At 38.8% G+C, this 17,132-nt stretch overlaps 1 protein-coding gene across 1 annotated transcript; it reads right to left on the bottom strand.

The window, feature by feature from the left end:
• Positions 1–7,260: 7,260 nt before the first annotated feature.
• nae1 (nedd8 activating enzyme E1 subunit 1) lies at positions 7,261–15,985 on the bottom strand. Its single transcript, XM_022201504.2, has 20 exons — positions 15,875–15,985; positions 15,284–15,387; positions 13,772–13,832; positions 13,644–13,674; positions 13,408–13,479; positions 13,167–13,246; positions 12,927–13,036; positions 12,282–12,391; positions 12,117–12,179; positions 11,913–11,976; positions 11,725–11,816; positions 11,538–11,597; positions 11,263–11,396; positions 11,009–11,084; positions 10,422–10,461; positions 9,907–9,993; positions 9,704–9,796; positions 8,395–8,509; positions 8,263–8,312; positions 7,261–8,165 (listed from the first exon to the last, which is right to left on the bottom strand). Exons 1-20 carry the CDS (start codon positions 15,922–15,924, stop codon positions 8,056–8,058), a joined length of 1,602 nt encoding a protein of 533 aa, XP_022057196.1. The 5' UTR covers positions 15,925–15,985; the 3' UTR covers positions 7,261–8,055.
• Positions 15,986–17,132: the final 1,147 nt, after the last annotated feature.

Genomic DNA, 17,132 nt, shown 5'->3' with positions numbered 1-17,132 from the left:
TTTTATAATCAGGAGTACTGTCTTGCATGGTGACCAGATTGTTGCTTTAGTGTTCCTTTATTTCCTCCGGGCTCTACATGCATTGTGCACATGTAATCCTCACACTGTAAAACCTGGCGAGCTCAGCTTACTAAAAAATGTTGAGAAATCAGGTTGCTTTGAAAAAGGGAAAGTGACTTTGACTGTAGTATCTTTAAAATAACTTTAGTTTAGACTGGTGCAATATAAAACAATGACAAGTAAACTTATTTTTTCCCAGTGCTGCTAATGTATATAAAGCTACTGTGACGTACCTGAGCAATTCTGTAGCTTTATTTAACAAAGTGTCATTCAGACTACTTACTGACAGAACGAGTGATTGTTTGTAAAAACAAACTAAACTACAATGAAGAGAAAGATGACTCAGAGCCATTGTAGTGATTCCTGCAGTCAAATGCGGGTGATGCGGGCATAAAGAAAGACTGCATTGAAAAGCTAAACCTGTCCATGCAAAGACCTTTTATGTTCACTGGAGAATAAATGATGTTATACTTACCAAATACACTTAGAGGATTAAAGTACACAGTCATCGTTGTTAAGAAAAACTGGACGACGTCACCATAGAAACGGTCTGCATCACTACCAGGAGATCGTGGGCCTGACGGAGAGGAAAAGCAGTTAAACTATTTTCTGAACAAAACATTGTTCTTGCTGCTTCTAAGTGCATCACATTGTTTAAAGATCACATTCACTTAGTTCACTCATCACTCAAAGAGAAACAAAAACAACTGGAAAGGGACAAAATAGCAGACTGGAACATTGTCCAACAGCAAAAACACGTGAAACAGGGACATAACTCAGTATATACAGCAGACACACAATACTTTCTGTGCACTAGTTGAAAGGTCAAAGAGCTACATGTGACATGTCAAGTCAGGGCGGGATTTTTTACTTCACTAAAGAGAAAATCAGACACAAAAATGCTTACCTCACTCATTTAAATCTGGAAGCGGGCTGCCAAAAATCCTCTTCTGAGACTTTAAGATTTCATAAACAGCAGTGAAAAAGCTGAAAGAGATCCAGGTTGAAGTCTTAAGTTTTCTTTTATGAAGCAACTTGTAACAGTGGGTGGTACAGAAATGGAGTTTAACATTGTTATTATTGTTATAAAGTTGTCAGTTGAGTGAACTAATCTTGAATGACAAAACAGCACGAACACAATCATCACATAAAGGAGTAGCCAGAAATTTTATGTCAAAGAATATGTCAAGTACGCGGGATGAACTCTTTCTATGTCTTGTAAGCTAGTGTGTCTTTTATGTCAGTGTAACTAGACTGGCGACCTGTCCAGGGTGTCCCCTGCCTTCGCCCGAGTCAGCTGGGATAGGCTCCAGCACCCCCCGCGACCCTAGTGAGGACAAAGCAATGTCTGGAGAATGGATGGATGGATGGATATTTGTTTACTTGTACACACGTGGACAAAATTGTTGGTACCCCTCAGTTAAAGAAGGAAAAACCCACAATTCTCACTGAAATCACTTGAAACTCACAAAAGTAACAATAAATAAAAATGTATTGAAAATTAAATAATCAAAAACAGCCATTACTTTTGAATTGTTGATTAACATAATTATTTAAAAAACAAACTAATGAAACAGGCCTGGACAAAAATGATGGTACCTCTATAAAAGATTGAAAACTATTTGACCAGAGTGACATGATTAACTCAGGTGTGTCATTTAATTGACATCACAGGTGTTTCCAAACTCATAATCAGTCAGTCTGCCTATTTAAAGGGAGACAAGTAGTCACCCTGCTGTTTGGTGAAAAGGTGTGTACCACACTGAACATGGACAACAGAAACCGAAGGAGAGAATTGTCCCAGGACATCGGAAAAAAAATTATAGACAAACATCTTAAAGGTAAAGGCTATAAGACCATCTCTAAACAGCTTGAAGTTCCTGTGACAACAGTGGCTCATATTATTCAGAAGTTCAAGACCCACGGGACAGTAGCCAACCTCCCTGGACGTGGCCGCAAGAGGAAAATTGATGACAAATTGAAGAGACGGATCGTTGGAATTGTATCCAAAGAGCCCAGAGCAACCTCCAAAGAAATTAAAGGTGAACTCCAAGGCCAAGGTACATCAGTGTCAGATCGCACCATTCGTCGTTGTTTGAGCCAAAGTGGACTTCATGGGAGACGACCAAGGAGGACACCACTGCTGAAAAAAACTCATAAAAAAGCCAGACTGGAATTTGCAAAAATGCATGTTGACAAGCCACAAAGCTTCTGGGAGAATGTCTTTTGGACAGATGAGACCAAACTGGAGCTTTTTGGTAAGGCACATCAACTCTATGTTCATAGACTCAAAAACCAAGCATACGAAGAAAAGAACACTGTCCCTACGGTGAAACATGGAGGAGGCTCAGTAATGTTTTGGGGCTGCTTTGCTGCATCTGGCACAGGGTGTCTTAAAGGTGTGCAAGGTACGATGAAATCTGAAGACTATCAAGGCATTCTGGAGAGAAATGTGCTGCCTAGTGTCAGAAAGCTTGGTCTCAGTCGCAGGTCATGGGTCTTCCAACAGGACAACGATCCAAAACACACAGCCAAAAACACCCAAGAATGGCTGAGAGAAAAGCGTTGGACTATTCTAAAGTGGCCTTCTATGAGCCCAGATCTGAATCCCATTGAACATATGTGGAAGGAGCTGAAACATGCCATTTGGAGAAGACACCCATCAAACCTGAGACAACTGGAGCTGTTTGCTCATGAGGAGTGGGCCAAAATACCTGTTGACAGCTGCAGAACGCTCATTGACAAATACAGAAATCGTTTAATTGCAGTGATTGCCTCAAAAGGTTGTGCAACAAAATATTAAGTTATGGGTACCATCATTTTTGTCCAGCCCTATTTCATTAGTTTGTTTTTTTTAAATAATTATGTTAATCAACAATTCAAAAGTGATGGCTGATTTTGATTATTTAATTTTCAATAAATTTTTATTTATTGTTACTTTTGTGAGTTTCAAGTGATTTCAGTGAGAATTGTGGGTTTTTCCTTCTTTAACTGAGGGGTACCAACAATTTTGTCCGCGTGTGTAAATACATATGCAATACTCACTATATTAAATACAATAAACTGCTCCAGTGTCTTCTGAGTATAAATGTGTGTGGACATTGCAGCTCTTGTTTTACACTCTATATTGGTATTTTAAGTTCAAGATGGCGATACACATTTTAATTTTTGTTATATTAGCTGATGTTAGCAGGAGCCTGCATTGAGTTTCAACCTTACACTAATGATGCTAAATATAGTCTGCCAAAATGTTCCTGTAAACATTGATGAAACTGCAGCTGACAATTTGAAATATACCAGTTTATTTAACTTAGCTAGAGTTTTAAATCTCCTGCTCTGACACTTTCAGATTTCTCCTGTATACTGCACATGCGCACTGCTGAGCTGTCTCTGCAAAGTTAGGCAACAAGTCTGCTTCACTTGAGAGCTTAATTTTAGAGTTTTTCACCCCAAATCGAGCACATCAGTCCGATTTCATTAGTCCAATCAACAGAACACCGAAATATGAGCAAACTTCGCGCATATAACATAAGAAAGCACAGGTGTGACATTTTAGAGTGCAGTCATAGCTCCATCTGTTTATAGGAAAAATGGAGAGGCCCTCAGCAGACCCCTGAGAGGTTTAAAGTATGTCGGCCTCCTGCAGTCTCCCAGCAAACACACTGAATACTCCGCTCTGCGCGGGCAGGCCGGTTTTAATTCAGCCTGGGCCTCATGAGGAGGTGAACCAGTTGGATCCCAGCCAGATAATTGGTTCAAACTAACATCCATGAGCTATCAGAAGACATCATCCTCAACCTCTGCATACCTTTGCCTCTTGCTGCTCTCTCGTACTGTTAATAACGTGTTTGTTAAACACAAACCTTTTATCCAATGACAGGGTGGGACAAGGGCGAATACAGTCTTCGTCCTTGCGAGAGATATGAGCATCAATCTGCCACCTTTGCTGTGCGGTTTCTTTCCTTTCCCTACGCTGACTCATCCACTTCCCTCCCCCCTCTTTCTCTGTCTTTATTGCTAGAAGCTTCCAGCTAGAATCATCGTTGGCAGTGCAGCCCTTCTGCAGGCTTTGCCTCTGATTTACTGATTGATTTTAGCATTAACGACCACCCCCTCCCTCCAACTGCCCCAAACACACACACACACACACGCACTCACATCCATTGTTGGGCCTCTGCTGTGGCTTCAAGATAAAGCAGCAGTTCCAAGCTGAGCCTGGAAGCTGAGGTCTTGATAACGCATGGATGCAGAGAGACAGATGTGGGGAATTTCTCATTTCTGCAGACAGCATTTTAATTCCTTTAACAGCTGTTACCTGTTTCAAGCCAAAACTCAGTCTTACATCGCACATTCAGTTGACAAATCAGTGAATTTGTGAGAATTTGAAAGGGGTTTGCTTGCTGTAATACATCACCTACAGATAATTATCACCAAAATTTGTGGCTCTCCTTGGATTTACAATAGTTCACACTAAGTTTAGCTGTCTACATTCAACTTCACTGATGTGGTTCATTCTCACTATTCCCATAACAATGTTTCCAGACAAGCACGGTTACAGACTAGCTGGTGGAGCATCTGAGAAGACAGATACACTCCTCAGGGTGGGGTGGATATCAAAATGAGCGCAAAAATGTAGAGAATATTGGACTTACATTTACCAGAAAGGCCAGAAACACGACTCTAAATGAATCAAAATAAATGAAAGTGCCCTGTAATAAGATACTATTGTTGCTTTTTTGTTTCCACTGCCTCCAAGTGGCCAAAAATTCTGATATTGCTGATTTCTAGTGACACTAAAGCAAAAGAAAAAGCACATTCTGTCTTACACACATGAAAAGTTGAGCTCCTAAGCAACACAACAAATCACATGTACAAGTAGTTTTTGGCTGACGTTAACACACTTTAGAGACCCAAAGAGGACCACGCTGCTGGATGTATACTTTCTAAGCCCTGACACGGTCACATCATGACCTAGAGTCATGCGATAGCCATGAGTGTAACTAAGTGACTTTAAAAAAAATAAAAAATAAAAAAAAAGTTTTCCGCTGAAGAACAAGCCTATTCTTTGCCATCTTTTTAATGATCACATGTGATTAAGTGTTTAATTGGTGTCCACTGGTTGTAAGTGGAAAATAAAAAAACAGCTGCTGACAAACCTTGAACCATCTGCCCTCTGATACGTGAGACATAGACATGTTTCTCACCATAATGCTACATCCTATCATGTCATCTGTCCCGTTTTGCTGCCTGTAACAGGAAGGTATGTAAGCTTCTCTACTGAAAAATAATTAGTAGAGTGTGTTTCTTTTTCAAAACCACAAGACACAAGGACCAGATTATCAGATCACTAAAAAAACATTTTTTGTTTGCACAGTCAATTCTACTGCATGACGGGACTGTTTGCTGTGGGTGTTTTGCTGACTTTGGTGAACAAAAACACAACTACCGCTACTATTGACAAAACGGTGTCATTTACACTCGCTATCCAATTACTGTGTGGTGCAGTAAATGTGACTAAAAGTAATGCTGTCACTCAAATTGATTAAATGCCGTTTACATTCAAGTAAACTAGTTCAAAAACAATATTAAGGTCAGCATGGCTGATTTACGTTTGTATATTTCAGAGATGGATGTTCTTGGAAGTTCAGAAAAGGAGCATGGAGATCAAGAATGTTATTTTTTCTATATTTGTCTCATTTTAATTATTAAATAAGTGTATGCGCTTCTTTTTATTTGTATATACAGCACATAAATCATATAATTCCAAAAGATAACTATGTATTTTTTTGGTTGTGTCATTTTTAATTCATTTTATAGTGTGTTAAGTCTTTAATTTATTACTAGTGCCTCATTCTTTTTAAATACTTGGCATTTTTCAGTCCTGCAGACACAACAGTTAAAAGTGTTGTAAAGAGGGTCTGTTGTGTCATGAAAAAATGTCTTCCTGGTGTGTTTGTCTCTGTGTTAGCTCTTATCAGTAACCATCTCTACAAGAGTGTGGGTGTCGGGTTACAAGGAGACACACAAGTTACTGTCAGGATAGCATGAAGCAGATACAGTCCACTAATTGAAACCATCTTGGTGTGTTTAAAACACATTCTTATCATAATTTGCTAGTGACTGTGACCTCGTGCCTCTTCTGCAGTGTTTACAGAGGGAGTAGACGAGAAAGAGCGTGAAAGTTTACCTTGTCATCTTTAGTAGCTAGAAAACCAGTGAAAGTTGGGAACCAAAGTAAAACTAACCACTGCTGCAGCACAGGTGATGCAATCTCAAAAGAATGAGATGTATCTTCCCCCTATAAGAAGCAAAGACTTTCCCTTATGAATGCCTCAAGCTACTGAGGGATAAAATGACCAATAACACACATTGTTCAAATAAAGTGAATGTTTGTTTTTAAGGAAACCCTACTCCCTCAGTTTTATCTTTACTTAAGAGGTGGATACAGAAGTGAGAGAAAAAAAACTATCGGAATTAAAACCACAGCAACCTCTGTTGACCTAAAGTACAGTTAATGTTCAGGCAGAAGTCAGTGTCTTGAACTTAACAAAAACATTCTGTTTTGCACTAATAAACCTGGCACTGCCGCTACGTGGTAATCTTAAGAGGCAGTGGATGGATGAACACATAATCTTTAGGAGGCAGTGGACAAAATCTAGATTTAGAAAATGGCCAGAGTACTTCTTGGCAGCCTGCTCTATCCTTCTCAGACAGTGTGTGTGTGTGTGTGAGAATGTGTGACAGATAGCTGCATGGGGAGAGCAGATCTGCTGAGGGCAAATTTCCATTTCCAGTTAAAGTCTGGGAAAAAACAACAAATGAAAAACTTCACCCTGTCCAGCAGTTATATCACATAATTCTCCAACGGGATTCTGTATCTTATGAAGACCCGTATCCTCATTTCAGGGGATCTCAGCTGTTGAAAAAAACAAAACACTGGTTAATAGTTAACATAGCAAGCTTTTTGTTAATGGATTCCAACAAATGCAGCCTGTAAACAGCCAGCATTCAGGAACTGGTCACTGTACAGGAATGTTAAATAAACTTGGAACTACATGGTAACCAATAAATTGCTAGTACATGGTAGAGCGCCCTCTAGTGTTGAATTCAAATAACACCATCACTTCTAATCTTATGCTTGGTTGCATTTGGATCCTGCTAGTGGAAAAGTCATATTGCAGGCCTCTCAGGAAGCTCACATGGTTGTCATCAAACATTTAATCAGGATAAATAACTGTGTAAACCTCGTTACAACTATTAAACAAATCAATAAGTCATAGCAGCTCAGCTCAAGGTGCTTCCCACACTGTACCTCAAGTGAGATGAAACCGTGCAAGCCCAAAAGCTGCCCGATAAGCTGAAGATGCTTCATTTCTGGACACTGACAAATACAAGCGCTGAGCATGTCACCTTCACCTTTGACAGAAAATTAAATTTAGATGAAACGTTGAATCTTTTATAGTGATACATGACAGTTAAACTCTACGCGTTTCTAAACAGTTCGTTCCAAAGAACACAATAAGAGAAAGTTGTGAGTAAGTATACAAAGTGCTGCTACATTGTAATATATCATCCATAAATGTTGACTTTCACAGATGAAAATACCACATGAGGATTTGAATTTGCTAGTTTCATTTCCAGCTTTGTTTAATGATGTCTTGCTGAACAAAACAAATGCAAAAAAAAACCCAAAAACCTCCACAGGTGCTTTCTTGATTTCTTCCCCTTCAAGATATTTTTTGAGAAGGTGGCGAGGCTTTACCATCAACAGAACATATTTGTGAAAAAGTCCTGACTTCTTTCTCTCCATGAGAAGGACTTTTAGGTTTAGGGGAGTACATTTTGAGAATCTTGTTGAGCTGTGAAAAAGAATGCATCTTTCTTTTCTTTCAGAACTTGATGTGCAGTTTACAGTTGGATTGATTAAAAGCCAGTTCATCCTTGCACCGTTTTCTCGGATATTTCTGGAAGCAAACTCAGCATCAGCGACTGCTTTCACAACTGCAATGTGGCGGACGTCTGTGACATTGCGTTGTAAATGAAAGTGTTGTTGAAGGGCACAAACTGGTGGCTGATGATCTTGATGGCCTCTTGAGCAGCTGATCCTAAACAAACAAAATGACAAAAATTCCTCATGTTTCAGAAGTGTTTTGGGGTTGTCTGTAGAAATCAGGGATGAATCAATTTTTAAAAAAACTTTACCTCCCAAAAATGCGGAAACCGTGTGTGGCTCTGCCGCTCCATATCGACAGCTGAAAGGGTGGAAATGGTAAGTATGTGTTGCATTCTTTAACAAGCACTGAACAATAAAATTCAGCAACAACAAGAACTCACAACTCATGGATGTAGTCGTCTTTGATGTTGACGTTGAGGCTGTACTCCTGCAGTAGGCTGTTCACGCTGAGCTTCAACTTGCTGATGTCCTCTTCCACCTGGTAGTTGTAGACACCTGTCATGAAAGACAGTAAAGACATGAAACTAATACAGGGGGTCCTCGGTTTACAACATCCTTGAGCTACGGTGTTTCATCGGAACTGGTTACATAGAAGTCGCCGATGAACAGAGCGAACAAATACGTCGTCACGCGGCACTATAAGACAGACAGATTTGTTTACATTCTCCTGCTGTATGCCACCTTGGATTTTGCTACATTTGCAAACCTTTTGCCCTTCATTATGGCTCCTAAGCGCAAGTCAGACTCTTCTGATGACATCTTCTTGTAAGTGAAATTAGATATAATAAAACACTCAAAACACCAATGAACAGTGCAACATATTGTAGCGACCCTCTGTGATGAATGAGTGAGACTTTATCTGGCTCCCTTTTCATTTATTGAACCTTCATACAGCCTACTGTGGGCCGTAGCCAACGCCTAAATAACTACAAAAACCCTGTAACTTAGCTTCAGAATTAGCTGTTGTTCCCAGCTCTCACACAACAGCACGGCATGGAGCAACACACATAATACTGCTGACTCTCAGCCAATCAGAGGTGAGGTAACTAAACATGGTACGTTCACTGACGTTCGATAAATCTCGAACTGAACAATAAGATCAACAACAATATCAGTTTGTTAAAATATTTTGTTATCTTCTTGTAAAATGATTCATACATGCATGACACATTGGTACTCATGACTTTTTCGAAGAACTGATCATAACGTGATGCACATAACAGCTTCATTTAAATTTTCGTCAGAGTTCCAACTTATGGCGAAAATCGACTTACATCACACTGTAGGAATGGAATTCCGACATAAGTTGAGGACCCCTTGTATAATGGTTCTGTTTCTGTAATTTGCCATCAGGAGGAAGTGAAATCAGACTAGGACATGTGTAGTACAGGTTTTTCCTGAATGTGTTGAAGATATTCCCGACACACCAGAAACCCTCTTTTTGGTATAACTACATAATTTCCCACATGTTCGGCCGGTGTATTATTGGATGCACAGTTCAATCAGCATTGATAAAGGACCCAGAAAGTGATGAAAACGTTAAACTTAGGACCATAAAATATAACAGAACTGCAATGCTCACTGCTATAAAGTGGATGAGGATTTTAACACTGCAGCAGCTACCAATTTCATTTTTACACCTCAATTACCACATCTCGTTCGGGTCAGCTCTTGAAATATGAGTCATACCTGGGTAGCGGGAGTGCTGTTGATAGAAGCGATCGACAGCACGAAGCATGAGGTAGAAGACCATCTCACTATCCGGATTGTCCATACATGAGGCTGAGAAGACACGACTACTGTTAATATTTCTTATACCTACGAGTAAATAGAACTAGAAGGAGTTTAAACAAAAAATGAACATCAAAAAAGGGGGATAATATCCTACTTACTGATTTCATCTTTGTTTACCGAATCCACACTATATTCTTCAGCCAGAGATCTGCAGCGCACCACTCGCAGAAAGGACGCATTCTTACCTGGACACCAACATACAAGCCTACAGTTAGGAGTAAAACTAGTGTAGCAGCAGCAAATGTCACGCTAGACTTTTATCAGTCAATTCCACACACTGACAACATAACAGTTTACAAGCACAGCAAAATGAAAAGCTCTGATGTCAGATAAAGCTAATGTGATTTAAGGCGATTTTATTTGAAGCAAAACAATTTTGACCAATTTCCATGCCCTTAATACCCGTAACTTATTTGAAAATGCACTTAAAGTAACGTAGCGGAAGCCCAAGTCAATATCTCAAAATAAAAGAACTGCTTCTAAAGCAGATATCTATGGTGTATGTGGGCTATTGCTTGGCCTAATCTGGTTGACATCAGACATGTTTGCATGTATATATACCTGGAGAATATAAAAATGTGAGGATTGCAAATTTAAAAGACCGGATGCTTACAGAACAGCTTGATGTCCTTCTCTGCAATGCTTTCTGGTGGCTAGTGAAACAAGAGTAGACAGCATCGTTTTTATTAGTCCAATGCATTATAGTGTGCAATTTCCAGTCATATATCAAGCATTTGGGGACAAAATGCAATAAATGCAATAACTTAATCCTATCATGTCAGCCTGTAAGACTAAACTAAAAGCCACAATAAAGACACAAAGTTGAAGAAAAATGTATTCCCAACAAAATTAACAACACTTAATCAGATTTGGCTTCCTAACTTAGTTAAACTTGTTTGCAGTTGTAGGATCTACAAATGTATTTGTAATGAATGCATCGTGTTTAATCATGTTTTGTTATTGAATTTGAGGAGTATGTCACATTTTCTCTTGACCACTATTTTTACAGGTCAAATTGCCCTATAATAACCCTGTAAAAAGCTACTTGATAGCCTCCGGTAACTGTAACAGCAGAAACATTGCTGCTGTATCACATCAAATGTAGCGCTTCCTAGTCACAGAAACGTTTTCATATCTATTACACGAGTGGAGACTTAACAGTAAGCACTAAATTCAGACATCATGGGGCTTACTACATACCTTTCCAACAGACTGTAGTAGACATTCTACATGTTTAGAAACAGCTGCTGCATCCTGCAAGGCCTTTTCCCTGTAACTGTAACAAAAACTGATAGAATTTAATCTACAACCATAAAACCATGGAGTGCTCTAATGAGAGAAATGCTGGACCAGATTCACTGTTGGATCAGAGAACTGTTAAAATACATTTCTGTTTGTGTCACTCCATCTACAAATGTATCTACACCGCCAACACCCACACATTTCACACTTACACATTCTGAAGGTTGATGAACTTCTGAGAATCTGCGATCATGTCTGGGACGTTTCCTCGTACAGGTAGACTTCCATTTCCTTCGTTGTGAACAAACTCCTTGACAGCTCGCAGCATCACCCAGAAGGACGGTGTCTGAACATGGACAAGCACAAAATGTTCTACAGCTTTAAAAAAAAAAAAACTGTTATTTATAGCAACCATTTATTTGAATCTTTTACATAAAAAAAATGTAATTAATAGAATGTTTTGTTTTTTTTAAGAAAAAGTGAAAACCTGCGATGTGATGTTGTTACACTGCTCACTATTGAAGAGATCTTCAACAGCACCAGGAATCTGCAGAAAAAACAGATATTACAAAAAGGAACTTGCTGAACAACTGTAAACTGTGACAACAGCCCTATTGGGAGTTTAAAAGGTGTGAATTGTTGTGTGGAACACAAGATAATATGAGGTCTGGCACCTTGGTTAGATTTAAAGCAGTATTGACATTCTTAATCGCTTCTTCAAAGTTTTCCTCATCCTCTGGGACGCCATTTTCATTCTTCAAGATCCCTGAAAAAATAAAAAAAATAAGAATAAATCCCAGATAACTTGCAAAGACAAGTCAGTGAACTTAAAGTCAACTACAATCCAGGAGATCACAGATACCTTCCCGAATGAACTGTCTGAAGGCCTCTTTTTCCTTGTAATTTTTCGGTAGCTGACAGTTGTGCTACAATGACCAACAACAAAAGCAGAGTGAAATTCTACTGCACAGTAACAGTAAATTATAGCAGTCACAAATTAATATAAGCGGTAAAGTATTTGTTGAACATCCTGATAATGAAGAGACCTTAGAAAAGTGGACTGTACCTCACTGAACCATTTCTCCAGGTATTTAGCAATAATGATGATCCACGGTGTGTGACTGTGATCCTACAGATTAAAGAGAGAAAGAAGGAAACATTTGTAATTGAGTATTAGCTGTGAAAAGCTGAGTTTAAACTCAATGATGTGCATATATGAATCAACACACACCTTTTTGTCCATGCTGTCCAGGTCATAGGATTTCACATGGTTCTGAAATTCAGCAAAAGGTTGGTCTAACCTCAGGTCCTCCAAGGCATTGTCTGGATGAGATTCAATCACTGCAAAAAGAGGTGGGAAAATATCATCCATCCATCCATTCTCCATACACCGCTTTATCCTCACTAGGGTTGCGGGGGAGCCTATCCCAGCTGACTCGGGCGAAGGCAGGGGACACCCTGGACAGGTCGCCAGTCTGTCGCAGGGCTACATATACAGACAAACAATCACACCCACATTCACACCTACGGACAATTTAGAGTTATCAATTAACCTCAGCATATTTTTGGACTGTGGGAGGAAGCTGGAGTGCCCAGAGAAAACCCACGCATGCACAGGGAGAACATGCAAACTCCATACAGAAAGATCCCGGGAAAGCCGGGATGCGAACCAGGGATCTTCTTGTTGCAAGGCGAAAGTGCTAACCACTACTCCACTGTGCAGCCCAGGAAAATATCAGTACTTTAAAAAATTACATATATGTCTCATTGTGAACTGGCAGAATCACACATTTCTATTTATAGAACTAAGTGAAATATGTTGTGTGATATATTAACAAATGAAGCTTGAACAACTTCAGTTGCTGGGGATACTAACCTGTATGCTCCTGCACCACCAGTCTCATGTAACCTATCAGGCCATAGGTTTTACACACTAGAAAAGGTACAGAGGCACTCCACAGGACTGAACCAAGCCTCAAACATGTGCTGTAGAATTTTAGACAAAAATCAGACAAGTTATTCAGAAAGAAAATAAAACAATTTAAGCCTATGTGTTTATCATTTCTGCAAAAGAACTTAACTGTTACAAAACAAAAGACGCTCCAGACGCTTTTACCTTTCAGGCAACTGGACACCAATGACGACTGAAAATCTGTGGAAAAACTCTGGATCGTTGTCCAGAAGCTTGTCCGGACTCTGCAAGAGTGACAGAAAAAACAAGACAGATCACTGTCACTTCATCACTATCAGAGCAAAAACACTGATAAATTGTCTTTACATATTTATGCAGCATATGTTGTATTCAAAACTGTGGGAATTTTTTACTGGTATAATGTGTTTTTGTATGATCTACCAACCTCCTCAACAAAGTTTCCAGAGACGTCACTGTTCAGTTCTTGTAACAGTTCAGTAGCAGCTTGTGCTCTGTTCTGCAACATAAATACTAACATAAGGGCTCATGCAAATATGCAAATACACAGCATGTTTCCTATTACCAATATTAAAAAATAACGATGATTAAGCACAGAGGAGAGATGCAAAGAGATGAAACATTGGAAATGAAATGTCTGATTGTGGATTTGAAAATGCATACCTTTCCAATGCTGTTGCTGCTGAGGAAAAAGCTGCAAAGCAAGACAAATAGGTCAACTGCGAACACACAAGTAGAACTGATACACATTATTTTAGGCCTGATCGGCTGTCAAAAATTTGCTGTCTTACTTGTTTCCAACATCTTCCCCAGTGACTGTATGTCCATCAACAATGGTGAATGCTCCAATACCTGACAAAGACATTCATTCATTCAATCAATCAGACTAAAGCTGCTGCAATTAGCCAACATAATATCAATGCTTTTACCCAAGTCATGTCATTTTTTAAAAAATTTGAACATTACAGCAAATGTTTTTTCTCCATTATCACTTATTGTTGCAGTCTGACATCTATTGTTTTGGCCTCCCGTCATTGGTCAGCCGCACTAAGCGTTACAGTTTTAGATAATGGTGGCGACAATGAAATTCGGCTCAAATCATTGTTAAAGTTTCCAAGGCTTTTCAAACCATCACAGAACAAATAGGTGATTTTTACACTGTGCAAATTTTGGAAGGCACACAACAGCACACTGTTCAACTGAGGGGAAAACGAACAGGTTCTTCTCAGCGCAGACACTTCACACCCGTCTGCTTTTCTTCTGGTCTCATATACACTTCATGTTTTTTTATTTACAAGCAAGTTGTTCTCACTAACATATTTTTAAGTTAAGACTATCAGGTAATGGAACGAGTATGGAATACAGTGGGTACGGAAAGTATTCAGACTCACTGAAATTTTTCACTCTGTGTCATTGCAGCCATTTGCCAAAATCAAAAAATTTCATTTTATTTCTCATTAACGTACACTCAGCACCCCATCTTGACAGAAAAAAAACAGAAATGTAGTAATTTTTGCAAATTTATTAAAAAAGAAGAACTGAAATATCACATGGTCATAAGTATTCAGACCCTGTGCTCAGTATTGAGTAGAAGCACCCTTTTCAGCTAGTACAGCCATGAGTCTTCTTGGGAATGATGCAACAAGTTTTTCACAACTGGATTTGGGGATCCTCTGCCATTCTTCCTTGCAGATCCTTTCCAGTTGTGTCAGGTTGGATGGTGAACGTTGGTGGACAGACATTTTGAGGTCTCTCCAGAGATGCTCAATTGGGTTTAGGTCAGGGCTCTGGCTGGGCCAGTCAAGAACGGTCACAGAGTTGTCCCCTCCCCCCCCCATGAGTTGTTGCAAGTACACACTACTGATCCCGTATGTTTGGTCCTGTTGTCGCGTCTCTTCCCTCCGCCGGGTGAAAAAATTGTTCGAAACATCTACCATGTCCATGTTACACTTTGAACATACCAAATATTTTCACTTCTTTAAGAGGTTTAATAGAAACCAAGTATCTTTTGGTGTTACAGTACTTACTTAAGCTATAAGCCATCTTTTGAATTTATTTTTATCATGCTGAAGTTGCCAGTTTAACACCACAGTTTTGCACTTGAATATGTAAACTTCTGTGTTCATTTCATGCAGTACTTCAATTTACAATCAAATATGGTTTAGTCAACATAAAATTAACTTAAATTAAATAGTTATTGTCCTTTATTGGGGGAAATTAGATACAAATATAGTTGTTAGCGGTGGCCCTGAATCAGACAATACTGTAATCAGCACCTGCAACACAGAACCACATCTATTTACCTGGAAGAACGAGGTTCTTCAGTATCTCTGTTCCAGTTGCTGTGGCGTTGATGACACAAATATGAGCATTCTCAAGTTCTTCTTGACCGTGATCTCCCCACAGTCTGAAAGCACACAACATAACACGAACATGTTGCCATCTAGTGATACAATTCATTCTCAGCAGCTGGAAGAACAGTGTGAGACACTTTACCAAGCTGACTTGGTTAATGGTATGACAGCTTCATTACCACCGACTACCCTGCATTTTTACAGCGGCTAAACAATCAGCTGCAGGCGGCATAAATTATGACAGGGTCAAGGCTATCTTTGGAAAAGCTGGCAGCTCTGAAGGGCCAGTAAAGTCCGCAAAGAAATTGACAGATATTCATCCTATCAGTCCTATAGCTAGCTAATGCGCTAGCTTAGTGCTGCTGTTTTCACTATAACGCACACAGCAAGCTAACGTTGGCTAACGCTAGCACTCCTCTCTCATAAATGTTTCTGCTGTGACCACTCGCACAAAATGCTCACCGTTTTTGTTTGCTTGTTTTTTTTTTCGCTAAAGGAATGCACTGTCTGTGTAACAACTATAGTGTATTTTTAAATTACCTGAGCTGCCTGTCGTATCGCTGCTCTTTGGAGGCTTTGGTCGCTGCCATGATAGCTTTCCAATGAGTGACGTTATGAACACATTTTTATTTCCGTATCGGCAGATTCGACGGAAACGTGCCCGCATGAAAATCCACATTCGCACTTTCGACACTTTTTGAGCCCTGTCTGACATATTTCAAAAATTAATTTGAATAACTTTTGAGTAATTTAGGACAAGTTTAAAATCATTATGGGCGATTTTTAAGTCATTATGGGCATCTTTTGAGACGTATTTCACATATTTTTAATAATTTAGGACATGTTTTAAGTTATTTTGTATTTTGTTTAGTCATTTTAGACATATTTTCAAGTAATTTGGGGCATTTTCTGCATCATTTTGACTATTTTTAGGTAATATATGACATATTTCCAGTTATTTTGAACGACTTTTAGTCATTTTGGACAAATTTCAAATCATTTGAGACAAATTTTGAGTCAATTTGAATCCAATTTTAGGTCAAATGCTTTTATGTTGTGCATGTACAAAATGGCAAACTGTCATTAAAGATTAAGAGGTGAGATTTCTTCGAAACAAATACGCTTTTTACAGTGTGTGTGTGTGTGTGTGTGTGTGTGTGTGTGTGTGTGTGTGTGTGTGTGTGTGTACGTATATATACATATGCACTATTTTTTTATTGTAAATAACCCCAATGTACACTTTATTGTAAATATCAACCATGTTTTGCACACCTCTGCTCATGCTGTTTCTTTGATTGGCACAATCTGAACATCAATTTCACAAACTTTTGTACATGTTCCTTCTATCTTGGATGTAGCATGTACGCTATTGGATACCTTGAATCAATCAATCAATCAATCAATCAATCAATCAATCAATCAATCAATCTATCTATCTATCTATCTATCTATCTATCTATCTATCTATCTATCTATCTATCTATCTATCTATCTAAAATATACACATACAAGTTAACAAGTAATATTGGAGCTGTAAAATTGGTACTGTTGTTCTTGGTTGCAGTGAGGTGTTGTGTACTGTGTGACTGACAACAATAACAACAAAAACAACTAATAAAAACCCATTCATGTATTCCTCAGAATGGAAATCTAAAATTTCTACAAACTGTACAATGAAATATTTAAAACACATCATATCTAAAAATAGAAGAAGAAGAAGAAGAAAGGAATCGGTTTTCATATTGTTTATTTAATGTGATAATATTTTATTGTGTACCTTGAATTTCCTTTCCCCACA

This window comes from Acanthochromis polyacanthus, chromosome 2 (genome assembly GCF_021347895.1).
Source record: "Acanthochromis polyacanthus isolate Apoly-LR-REF ecotype Palm Island chromosome 2, KAUST_Apoly_ChrSc, whole genome shotgun sequence".
In the NCBI taxonomy this organism is placed as follows: domain Eukaryota; kingdom Metazoa; phylum Chordata; class Actinopteri; family Pomacentridae; genus Acanthochromis; species Acanthochromis polyacanthus.
This window is presented reverse-complemented; position numbering and strand designations above follow the sequence as displayed.

Coding starts and splice junctions, on each gene's coding strand:
- nae1 (XM_022201504.2), bottom strand. CDS start 15,924: ATGGCAGCGACCAAAGCCTCCAAAGAGCAGCGATACGACAGGCAGCTC. Junction 12,180..12,281: donor TGGACAGCATGGACAAAAAG/GTGTGTGTTGAT, acceptor TTTAATCTGTAG/GATCACAGTCACACACCGTG. Junction 11,977..12,116: donor TGGAGAAATGGTTCAGTGAG/GTACAGTCCACT, acceptor TGGTCATTGTAG/CACAACTGTCAGCTACCGAA.